General features: G+C 53.6%; 1 protein-coding gene across 9 annotated transcripts in view; it reads right to left on the reverse strand.

Moving 5' to 3' along the window:
* The window catches only part of MAPK8IP1 (mitogen-activated protein kinase 8 interacting protein 1), a 51,490-nt gene that overhangs the window by 2,744 nt on the left and 36,250 nt on the right, over nucleotides 1-12,496 (reverse strand). For all 9 annotated transcript variants that reach the window (XM_045014904.1, XM_045014910.1, XM_045014912.1 and 6 more), the window contains 8 exons: nucleotides 9,129-9,210; nucleotides 7,578-8,453; nucleotides 6,893-6,968; nucleotides 5,176-5,348; nucleotides 4,642-4,751; nucleotides 4,312-4,431; nucleotides 2,076-2,146; nucleotides 1,272-1,370 (listed from right to left, as the gene is read on the reverse strand). In XM_045014904.1, coding sequence (XP_044870839.1) covers nucleotides 1,272-1,370; nucleotides 2,076-2,146; nucleotides 4,312-4,431; nucleotides 4,642-4,751; nucleotides 5,176-5,348; nucleotides 6,893-6,968; nucleotides 7,578-8,453; nucleotides 9,129-9,210 — 1,607 coding nt within the window. The remainder of the gene's footprint in view (nucleotides 1-1,271; nucleotides 1,371-2,075; nucleotides 2,147-4,311; nucleotides 4,432-4,641; nucleotides 4,752-5,175; nucleotides 5,349-6,892; nucleotides 6,969-7,577; nucleotides 8,454-9,128; nucleotides 9,211-12,496) is intronic.

Here is a 12,496-nt window from a genome sequence, read left to right on the forward strand (position 1 = left end):
CTCAGTGCACTGGCAGCTCCCCCACCCAAGCCACGTGTACCTTGCATGCACACCCCCACTTTGGTCAGGGATTTATTTTCATAGAGTTCTAGAAACTGGAGCTGGAAAGAGCCCATTAGGTGCTTTCTAGTCTATCCCCTAGGGCAGGATTGGCCGCTACTGTCTATCTCCCAAGGTTGTGTCAGCCTGCCCGGAATGTCTCCAGTGATGGTCTCCATCCTTTCCTTTTGGGGGCAATCCCTCAGTCTCCTACACATCCCTGTCTACTCCTCTGTGAAGTCTGCACATCCTGTCCCTAAGAGCCCCTGGGGCTTGTTTCAATGCTGTTGGGGTTTGGCTCCCTTTAACCCAGCACAGGCTTGTTGCTGGCCTCTGTTCCTGTCATAGGGGGTTACTGAAGCAGCCTATTCTTGCTGGTCACTCCCAGGATTCCACGGGGCTTCTTGGGCAATCCCAGGATTCCACGGGGCTTCTTGGGCAATAAGAAGACAAAGGTCTTAGCCCGTGGCAGTCCTGCAAACCCTCCATCCTTTGCTCCTTCCCCTGCGGCACTGGTGTGTGAATGGAGACGCAGAGGCCAAATCCATCCTTGAACCATTCACCTGACATCGCACAGCAGTGGGGAATGGCATGGACACAGATCCATAGGCCTCACCACTGAGTAGCTAGAAGGACTCAGGTCAGCCACATGGTGTCGCTATTGAGAGCATTTGTGTGGCACTCAGCGGCAGTTCCAAACCTGTCTGGACAAGTGCTCCATTCTGGGGTGGCTCAGGGGATTGGGATCCAGAGCCTTTCACCTCTAGGGCACCTGCTCCAACCCAGCCCAAGGCATCAGTTATCACCATACAATGTCTCAGCTGGTTGGGGCCTCCTGTGAAGTCAGTTGCTGGCTCTCAGTCCCGTGTCCACTGCACAGCAGTCTTGCTCTAACTGGCCCATATCCCTAGAAGATGTCAGCCCCAAGATCTTCTCTACACAGCACTAAACTGCCATGGAAAATACTTGGGGGTTTAAGTAACCTAATCCTCACTCTCTCTGGCTGCCCCAACCAGAGCTCCTCACCCCTAGCTCAGCTCAGCTCCAGTCCATAGCCTATGGTCCATAGCTGGTGAGAGCACCACAATTCAAGGCAAGGCAGTAGCGCCCCAGGGAACAGCCCAGCCTAGTCTCATAACTGAGGCAGAAAACAGATCCTGGAGCGGGGACTAGAAACTGCTTCCTGAGAGAAGAAAGATCTATCCCCTCCTCCAGTTGCCCCCGGGACTCACCCTACAGACTCCGCAAGCGGCTTGGTGGACTCCTCTGAGACGAAGACATGACAGGCAAATCTGTGGTCGGCTGGGTGCTTGGTGATAAACCCAAAATATCTGGGAGAGAAGAGAGCAGGTGAGGCTGGAGTGGAGGCCATGCACAGGGCTGTGCTGCAGAGGAAGGTCTGCCTGCCCCCCAGGCTGCATGCCCCATTAGAACAACAGCCCAGGAGCCAGGAAGTATTCACAGCAGGGCCTTTGGGAAGTGGGGAGGGGTGGGAAGAGCCTAGAAACTGGGATCCAGCCACTCTAATTCTGGTGGCAGGGGGACAATACTGGGCTAGGGAGCCCCAAGAAAGAAGGATCCCAAAAAGAGTCACTTGTGACGCTTATGCAAATGCCCAGCCCTGGGCACAATGAAATGGGGAAAAGAGGAAAATTCCCAACAGGAAAAACCCTTCCACTGTCCAGTGACTCAGCTTTGGTCCAATAACAATCACTCACTGCACCTTCCTAGCCCCAGCTTTGGAACCCACTGCAAATACCTTTTAACCATCACAAGACCCTGGGGCAGAAAGCATCGAACTCCCAGGGCTGGTCCACACCTGGAGCTGCAGGGAAAAGTGGGTAGCATTTACAGGGAAGGGAAACCCATAGGGAGGAAGAGGAGGAGAACGACGACGACAGCTGGAATGCTGCCCTTTCCCACCCTTGCTCCCAGGGAACACAACTGAGTCTATAAGAGAGCAGGCTGAGAAGGAAAGGGGGCTTCTCTCCCCCAGGATCAGGATCTCGGAGGCCCTTGGGCCCGTGGGCACTCACTTGTTGTTCTTTGGATGGTATCCACAGAAGGAAATGTTCTTCAGCTGGAAAAAGTGGCTACATTTATTACCCTGTGGGACAGAGAAAAGAGCTGTCAGACTCAGCCTGCACTGCTAGGGTGATACAGGGCTGCCACTATGGGGCGCAGTAGGGTAACATGCTGCCCATCTCTCACCCATGGAGATACAGAATCAGGTCCCACATGAAAGTGTCTCTTGGCCTGACCCCATTTCTGCCCATCACAAACCTCCATACAATTTGACAATTGGTGACTGCTTTGCGGAGGTCTGGACTGCAATACAGCAAGGTGTTGCAGGTCAGAGCTGGGGAGGCATGGCCAGGGCTGCGGGGAGTGGGGGTGGATCCAGGACTGGGATAACATATCAGGACTGAGGTGCGTGAGCACGGCTGTGCGCGGCGCCTGAGCCTGGAATTTCAGGGGGTGTTGTGAGCAAGGGCTGAGGTGCCTTGTCAGAGCTGGGGGAAACTTGCTCAGCATTTGTAGGCATGATTCCTGGCTCTAGCTGGTAGCTTGAACCTCTCCCTGGTATGAACTTGCAAGAGGCACTGTCTACTTGTGAAATCACACCTCTTCTGGGAAGGACTATAGCTGCTCTTGTTACAGGTTAGGCTCATGATTCCCATCACTGACAGACATTAGCATTCACAGCGGGCATAGCATTTTCTCTCTCTCTGTGAGTGTGAGTGAGAGACAGACAAAGTGGGTGAGGTCATCTCTTATATTGGACCAACTTCTGGTTAGAGAGACCAGCTTTGAGCTTACACAGAGCTCTTGCTCAGTTCCTCTGGGTTTTCTTTGTGCATTTGAGAGCACTTTTAGCATCAGTGTCACTGTTTGCCCTGTATAGTCAGTTTTTCCCTTTCTGAAAAGACCTTTATAAACCCCAGCCAGGGAGCAGAAAAGCAGTTATATGTATGTATATAATTTAATATCTCTAAGCTAGGGCCTTTCCCACAGCTAAAATGCTCCTCCAGGCTCTCATGCAACCTTGCCTACTCACATTCCTTCAGAATGCTGCATCGCCCACCTGTTACATTTTCAAACAAGTACCTTTGCACTTTCTCCCATGCTGCCCCATCTGATTTGGAGGAGCTCCCTGTGAACACCCACAAAACTCACTCAAGTCATTATCCACCTTAAAACTCCTCTGCTGTGACACCTACCAAAAACCTGACAACAGTTAGGCTCCTAGTGTGCTGAGACCACTGCCCATCATGCCAACCAATGTTGTCTCATTGTTTCCCTGTATTCCCCTGTCTGTCTCTGTCCATCTGAGGTCTCATCTTCTATTTAGCTTGTAAGCTCTTTGGGGCAGAGACCATCTTTTTGTTCTCTTTGTACAGCACCCAGCATAAAGGGTTCCCGGTCCCTGAACAGGGCTCCTAGGCACAATGGGAATGTAAAAGAACAACAGGAATTAAATCCATCACTCAGGCCTGACTGTTTAAAGGGGTCCTATCAGAAACCGGAAGTTTTAAATATTAGTTTTAAAAATAATCAAGTTGACAGTGTCCCTTAATTACAGTCTGAGTAAAATCCAGGCTGCTAGTACCTGGCACCCTTGAATTACTCCAGCAGGGAAACTGCATCACCATTTGGGAAGGCTTTCTGAATGGCTTTGCCTAAAGGCCTCATGTGGCTCCGCACCTGCCTCTTGTAGGCTCTGCATAGGCTACTTATGCAGAACGCTAATCAGAAGCCTCCAATGTCCATCTAAAGAGCTTTGCTGCTCAGATCCAAGAGCAGCACTCAAAATAGCAGCAGAAGGGTTTAGAAACAGCTCACAGATTATCAGAGCAGCTCAGCTCACTAACATTCTGGTGAAGTAGTGCACCCGCTGGCTGGGAGGGTGGACCTCAGTGTTAGGGCCTAGTGGGCAGGGGATTCTGCTCCCCTCAGGGGCTGGGAGGCTGGACTTGAAGCTAGGGCCCTGGGAGGTAGATCCTGTTGTGTTTGGGAGGGGTGGATCCTACTATATAAACTCCAACCCCTCAGGGTGCATTTCTGGGGTCCAGAAACAACCAATTAGGTAGTGGTGCAAATCAGGGATCTCTTATTGCTTTTATAAGAATATTGTCCTTATTTTAGTGGGCATGAGCTAATGTGGAGCTGTGACTGGCGGGTGATATGCTGGGCATTGAGAATGTGATCAGGTGGAGCAGGGATAGCCCGGAGATGTATGTGAGCAGAACTGATGGTCGGGAGGTCTGTTACCTTGTTCTGCTCCTTGGAATCATCAGATTTCACAGCAATCTTGACTCCTCGCACATTGATCTCCAGGATGCAGCTGGAGGGTGGGTTAAAGTGCACAGTGAGGCGGCGGGTGGTGGCGATCTGGGAGGAGACAAAGGGACAGACCATCACACCCACAAACCACATGAGTACTTACCGCCCTCGTTCCCCCAAATGAGGTCTCGGCCCCCCTCCCATCCCCAGGGAAATGTTTGCCTTGCTCCCAGATCTTCCCAGAAAGCCTTTTGCTCTGCAGGTAGGAATATAGGTTCTTTGCCCCCTTGGGAGGCCAGGACTCAGGGGCTGCTGTACCTTCTGCATAGCCGCACACAGCACATCATTGCCTTTGTGATATGGAACCTGGACTGAGCCAAGGAACTTCACCTGGAACTGATCCATCCAGTCACTGTTCTTGGTCAGGGCTGGAAGATAAAGTGCAAAGCAGATGAGAATGTGCAATCCCCTCCCCATATCAGTGCATAGTGCCCCCCCCGCACACACACACACACTCACACTCACACCGCATCCGTGCAAACGTGTGTACACCCCCCCCCCATGGCATCAGTGTGCATCCATACAACATGCACACACCCATAGCATCCCAGGGCTACGGATGCACCCTTCCCAAAGTTCCAGGCAGAGGTCCTGGGACACAGAGCTATGAACAGAAGTTGGCACGGTCTCTATTTACTTCTTAACTGAACTTTGTGCACAACATAATCATCTCTCCACCCCAGCAAGACTGGCAGCCTCTGCTCAGGAGAGGCCATAGGCTGGAATAGCAAGGGACATGCTGTAGGTCAGGATTGGGAGGCAACATGCGAGCTATAGAGAGGGGCCCAGTACCTGTAATGTGGTCAGGATCCTTGGTGACCTCAATCGCATAGTAAGCAGGGAAGATGCCCCGGTCACCTGTCCTCATGTTGTAGGCCTCGTACCAATAATCTTCTGCCTGCACCTCCACCAGCAGAGGGTCGTCCACCTCCAGCTCCAGCTCATCCGCATGACGAGGCACAAACCTGAGGGGGAAGTCACCAGCACTTTGCCAACAATGAGCACTGGTTGCCTAGCAGCTACAACACTACCTAGCAGCTAGGGACAGGTTGAGATGGAGAATCCTCTGTGCCACAGTTTCAGGGTAACTGCAACTGTATATCCTCCCAACCCCAATCCATGGTCCACTCCAGAGTGCCCAGTCAGGTCTCCAGCCATCACCCAGGGGTGAAAGTAACATTCAACACTTACAGGTACGGGGGCCAGCTCTGGCCCCTGAAGGGGCGGGACCTCAGGCAGAAGGGATGGGGCTGAGGGTCAGCATCCCCCTGCCAGCCCATCCACAGTGCCTGGCCCACACTTCCCGGGGCTCCAGCGGCAATTTAAAGGTCCCTTGTCCCACTCCCTTCTGCCTATGGATTTTAAGGCTGCACATCTCCCTGCCCTTACTCTGTGATATCCCCAGCAAGCCAGTCTGTCTAACGGCCAGTGCCTGTGCATTGCTGTCTCTCCCTGAGGGCTGTGAGCAGTGCACCGCCAGCAGCTACAAGTTACCACAAAGCTCTTTCTAAGCAAGCCCATTTATTCTTCTGTTAAAAGCGTTAGAGAGAAAACGTAATAAAAACAACAAACTGATTTAATCACACGCTAACCAGACCAGGAGTCACCCATCAATCATATGGGGCCCTAGTAGGCCAACGTCTTTCCAATCCTTCCACAAGGGTTGGGGACCCCTTGGACAGAAGGTCCTGTCCACTTGCTGGATCAGAAAGAAAGCCTGGAGTCAGTTCAAGCTCAGCCTTTTATACCAAAAGCCCTCTGTGTCTCCTGGTCTCTGGAAAAGCCAGTTTGAAGCAGTATATACAAACCACTGCAGAGGATGGTATCTCTTTAGAGTTGTTTAGTCTCCATGACTTGCTTTAGTCACCCCCCACTGATATTAGTTCCTGTTGGAGCTGTGGTAACTCTCCCCCGGGGAGTGGAACACAATCATACCTAAACCATTCATAGATTTCATACCTATGAACCCCAAAGATACTGCATGTGACTGCAACATTTGTCACACACTGCCAGGCAGAAACAGGCAAAATGGCCTCCCCAGAGCTGCAACTGGCCAGCACACCGGGGCTTGAGTAAAGAGCTCAGGCATCCCTAATGACCATGAGGGTTACAATCGACAGACAGCACAGTGCCCTCAATACCATCCTGGAGCTTTGAGGTCAGCACTGAAAAGGGGACCCTACTGAATCACCCAGAACCCTTCCAGATTTCCTTGGAGGTCTCCCACCCCAGTAGTGACCAGGCTTGATACTGCTTAGCTTGTGCACCAGCTGGAATTGGGACTGATACAGGCCAATTACAAGAGTTTGGTCACTGGTGCTCCCCTTCCCCCAGAAGCATGTTGGTGAGAGGGAAGCAGAGATTTGGAATGGGCTCAGTACAGCCAGGCACAGAGCAGCACCTGTTGTGAGGAAGTCCCCCCTCCCCCCATCTTCTGGGCTAGAGACAGAACAAGCGCTCTGGGAAGAAAGGCTGACTGGACTGGGGTGTAGGGTGCGTCTACACTCACCTAAAGACAGCGCGGTGAGTCTGTTCCTGCTCCTCCCCATTGATCATACAGGAGAACAACCCAAATGATTCTGCACCTGTGTATGCAAAGGGGAACATTACAGTCTCTAGGGGGATGAGTGAGGGAGACTGTTCTCAGGACCCACTCTGGGAGCAGCTGTGCCCTGGCATGTACTTCATGTTTCCCTTATGTGGTATCTGTTTAACAGTACAAGGCAGCAGAAGTTAACCCATGTTTTTTGGGGGAGACCTGTAATTTGGGAACCTCTCTGTCAAATGACCTCAAATGTGGTTCACTAATGCTACCCTGAACCCCAATGAGGCACACCAAATTTCAAAGCAATGCAAGTAACCATTCAGATTGTAGAGCACTTACAAGAGTGGAGGTTGCTGCAATTTGTAAGTCATGGGTAGAGCTGCCAAGTGTCCAGTTTTCGACTGGAAAGTCCAGTCGAAAAGGAGACCTGGCAGTATCCAGTCAGATGTACTGACTGGACACTAAGTGTCCGGTTACCACAGGAGGGGAGGAGACATAGGGGGGAAAACCAGGATCACTTTGCAATACAGTTACAAAGCCCTCTGCCACCCAACCCCCACTCCCAGGCTCAGCACTCACTGGAGGAGGAGCCCAATCTATGTTGAGCCCCATCTCATACTCCTCCTTCCCCGCTTAGCCCAGGACTCACTAGAGGAACGCGACCGGCCACTCATGAAGACATTGAGGAACTTCTTGGAGAAATGGATGTCAGCCTCGGGGGTGGAGTCCTCAGACAGGCAGACCGAATCACGCTTCAGCGCATCCTCCTCATACTCCTCACCAATGGCCGACTCGTAGGGTGAGGAGACACAGTTGTCATAGACGGTTGCTGAGTCGCTCTCGTCGCTGTAGCCCGAGTAGCACTGCTTCAGGCTGACTAATTCCAGCTGCACGTTCTCATCTACCACCAGCGTGTACTTGACTGAGTCGTAAGAGAGGGCACTGGTGTCTGAGCTCACTGACGCCCTCTGGAGGCTGTGCCCATGCCGGTAGCCACCATTGCTGCTGCTGCTGCACGAGGTCCTGGGCAGGCTCATCTTCTCGGGCGAGGACATGTAGTCCAGCACCTCGTCCTCCTCGCTGATGGAGGGGTTGGGCTTCCCCATCAGTGGGGGGTAGCTGGAGGTGTCGATGTCAGAACTGATGGACATGCGGTTCTCACTGGACTGTGACAGGAAGGGCTTCTCAGACTCCAGTGGGTCCGAGTTCTTCTGTACAGGTGTCAGGTAGATCTCCTCAGTGGCCTCTAGCCTTACGTCCGTCTGGTAGCGGATGCGGTCCCGGTGGGCTTCTGGCCCCCTCGTCACCACCACCACACTGGGGTTGTGGGGTGGGAGCCGGCCGGCAGCCTGGTGCTTCTCAGGCACCCGGGAGGACACAACACAGGCAGGGGCGATCTGTGTGGCGGCTGTGCGCCGGCACGGGCTCTCTGTGGACGTGCCCCGATCTTTGGTGGAGGTTGTGCTGTTTTGGTGATTGACCTCATCACTTAGGCAAACATGGTCATGGGGAGGGGTCTGCTCACCTGTGGGGTGGGCAAGAGGGAGAGAGAAAAAGAGCAATATCCATCCATCAAATCCAGAGCACAAGCAGCCTAGGAGCACTCTGTGCTGGGATACACAGTGAGGACATACCCAAGCTGCTGCCAGCCCCCCCCCATCCCCCCCCGGGGCTGGGACTGAGGTTATGGGCCGAAGAAGAGTTCCCTGCTGAGCCTACGTCCCATGCCAGCTAAACAATATTCAGATTACCCTTCTGCATATCCGTAGGCCGCAGTAGGATCAGGAGCTTATCCTGGGCTCTGCCTCCTGATCGCTACCCCCAGAATAGCTATTCATGCTCCAAGGTTGCTACAAAAACATCTGAGTACAATCCATCTCTCACTTTTGGTCCAAGCTGGAATGCTACCAGCACCCAGGACACCAGGAAAGGAAGGACTTTACCAACTGGGGCAGGTACCCAGTAAAAGGGGGCGGGCAGAGGGGAATCAACTCCCAGCTGGCCAAATGTTCCTCCATCAGCCTGTGGATAAGCACAGCACCCACCTCACTGGGCACAGGCCAGAGGGAAGGGGCACTGGGAGGATGCAGGATTGCGGTTGTTCCTCTGAGATCCAGGCACTGAAGGAACTGCCAGGAGACAGAAGGGGAAAACTGGAGAGAGTGAGAGAAGCAGCCTCCTGCTGAGAGCTTGGACTCACCAGTTTTCAGTGGGGATGACGACCGGGACACCCGCTCCTGCCAACTGTGCTTTTTCCCTAGAGAGTTGTTATTCAGAGTGTCCTGAGGAGAAGAACAAAGCTGCCTTGTAGCTGGAACAGTAAACAGCGCATGGCACAAAGATGCCCTGTCCCTCCCCCAGCCCACCACTCCACTTCCCTAGCCTTCCTCCACATCACCCAACAACTGTCCATGCGCATCAGAGGATCTGGCTGCTCAGAGGGATCCACAAGCTAATCCCAGATCTGCAGCTGCTGCTGGGAAAGCCTGGGCAGTAGCTTGGGAGCTAACTCAAGGCACAGGAGGGAACGAGCCACGAACAATGAGGAAGAACCTGATCTGGATTTTTGTACCCCAACCCTTGGGGCACTGCCCCAAGGACCCACACAGATTGTGTTTTCTTTCAGCAGGAAAATCCCAAGCAAACCTTGCACCTGCATGCTCTCCCCCGCCACCCCAACATTAACTTTGTGATCTTCACTCTCCATGTTACCAGAGGAGCTCATGAATTCTAGTACACTTGAACCACCAATGAGAGGCACATTAAACCCCTGGATGGGGAGTGCCAGAGGCCAGGTCATGCATCTGGCAATTGTTGGCGTGAGAAGCTCTAGACACTGGGTATGTGGCACAGGAAGTACAAGCCCTTCAGTGTCATTGGGCACAGAGGGCCAAGAGAAATGTATGTGAGCATGGCAGGCAGTATGTACACACACTGGTTGTTCCTCTGCTGTGTCCCACACCTCTCCAGGGCACAGCCAGCACTTTGTACATACGCTCTGCTCCCATCACAGCAGGCCAGGCAAGAGAAAAACGACGTGTTATCGCCAGGACCAACATTTCTCCCATGGGCAACATAACTGCCCCGCTGCCTATGCCACTCTGGGCATGAGGGCCACAAAGGTTACTCTGTTCGGTTCCTGCCCCAGGACCTGCTTTTTCTGGCCTTGTCTGCACTGGGAAACTGCATCTTTTTAGAAAACACCAGAACTATGATGTCTGAACTACTGTGATGTTCAACACAATTTTGCCCTTCCTCTGGATAAGGCAGGCGTGTTTAAAACACGTTAGCTGGTCATGGTTAATCCAAAGGGGGACTTGATGCATTTTCCCAGTGTAGACATGGCCTCAGTGAGATGCCATTCAGAGAATCAAGCTGGTACTGGGCATCAAGCATCCTGCAGTTGCTACTCCTGAGTGTTCCTGGCAGAGCTAGAGAAACCATGAGCGCAGCCAGATCCTACAACCCCCACCAGCTGCTTCCAGGCATTAGCTGACAAATTCTGAGGGGCGGGCACTGGGGTAGGTCTACACTACAGGTAGGAGCAAGCCTGCCAGCCTGGGCAGACAGAAGCACACTAGCAGGCAGGGCCGGCTCCAGACCCCAGCGCGCCAAGCGCGCGCTTGGGGCGGCGTGCCCCGCGGGAGGGTGGCAGGCGGCTCTGGTGGACCTCCCGCAGACATGCCTGGGTCTGCTGGTCCCGCGGCTTCGGTGGAGCATCCGCAGGTGTGCCTGCGGGAGGTCCGCCGGAGCCGGGGGACCAGCAGACCCTCCGCAGGCACGTCTGCGGGAGGTCCACCGGGGCTGCGGGACCGGCGACCGCCAGCGTGCGGCCCCTGCTAGGGGCGGCGCAATTCCTAGAGCCGCCCCTGCTAGCAGGGCCTGAGCTAGCGTCCTAAAAACTGCAGTGTGCACTGTGAAGCACCAGTGGAAGCTTGGGCTAGCCACCAGAGCTCAAGCCACCCTATACCCTAGGTCCAAGCTTGGGTGGCTAGCCCGAGCCTCTGGCAGTGCCATGTGTCCACACAGCTATTTTTAGCACCTGTGAGTCTGTCTACCCAGGTTAGCAGGCTCGCTCCAAGCTGCGGTGTGGACATATTCCCAGTGAACAGGGTCCACCACAGGGAGATGGACCATCCAGTCTGGTATCCCTCTCCCTTCTGTGCCAGAGCAGACCCATGGCCCATCTAACCCTGGGCCCATTTAAACCCTCCATCACATTCTCTAGGGCTCTGTCCCAATCTAGCATTGTGTGTCCCACGCCGTCCTCTGTAGACTCATCCACATCTCAGTGTCAAGACACCTCCCGAGGTTAAATCAAAATATCCCCTCTTAGTCTCACCCCACCGCTCTAGTTACACCTCAGTATACTGCCCTAAAGATTCCTTCCCCTCCTCGGGGTTTACATCCTTCAGTCACCTGCAAACATCACCTTCCCCCTCACATTTAGTCATCACTGAGCCATAAATTGACCTCTCGGGCCCCAGAATGAGAGCTCTCTGGGACTGAGTGTCCCACCACTGAGTGTGGGATCTGAGGTGAGGTCTCTCCAAAGTCCCCAGTCTGGGACTGAGGATTTTGCATACCCAGCCCGCAGAACGTCACTGGTGTTCTGCCGCCACCTCATTGTAAACTCCTGTCCTGTTTGCTTTTCCCCACCCCCACAGACACACTCTCAGCCTAAGAGGAAGGAATCTGCCCTCTGGGTTCCCCTCCCATTGAGGATCGAGCTTTTGGGTTATTTTTCCCCAGCTGCAGGATCTATATTGACCTAGGCTGAGTCTCACTTAGTTGTTTCCTGTGTATGTGTCATGTCTCTGGGGCCCTTTGGATTTTCTCTGCCATCAGCAGGGTTTGCAGATCCTCCTAACATTCCTACACCTCCCCCAAAGAGAAGGATTTAGATCTGCTAGGGAATCTCTAGCTCTGAGTCTCTGAGCTGCCTAATAATCATCTCATTCCCCTTTCCAAGTGCAAAGAGCCCTTGGCATGGGAAGCCTCTGAGAAGGCACATGCTGTATAAAGAGTCTGCCAGTTCCCTCCCTCTGCCCAGGAAAGGGGAGATCCATGCCTCCCGAACCAGAAGGGCTGGTACAGGCTGCCAACATAACCCCAAAAGCCCTGCTCATGCCAGTGCAAAGAACTAAGTGTCCCCATTTGCCTCATTGCAGCTCCCAGTCACTTGTCAGAATGGGATCGCAGCCAGCCCAGCTGCCATAGTGACCACCTCTGCCAAGGCTCCTGCACACTGTGCCCAGAGGGGCAGCTCTGGCTACAGAGGAGGGAGAGACGGCTGGGCGCTGCCACATCAGCGCATGAGCTGGCCAGGGGACTATAAGAATGTGCAGGGCCCCTTGTGGTGGGGATCGGATGCACCAGACCCAGCATGGAGAATGCAGGCAGCTTGCCCAGGGATAGGATGCATTGAGGTTACCATCGTGGAAATGCAGAGAGCCACAAAGGGCTTGAATGGGGGATGACCAGATACTCTCGTGCCCCCACAGAGTCTGATCAAGCAGGTGTTTGGTCCCAGCAGCTGGCAGATTGATTTCTCTCCCTCCCCTGACC

The sequence above is a fragment of the Mauremys mutica genome, chromosome 4, assembly GCF_020497125.1.
Source record: "Mauremys mutica isolate MM-2020 ecotype Southern chromosome 4, ASM2049712v1, whole genome shotgun sequence".
In the NCBI taxonomy this organism is placed as follows: domain Eukaryota; kingdom Metazoa; phylum Chordata; order Testudines; family Geoemydidae; genus Mauremys; species Mauremys mutica.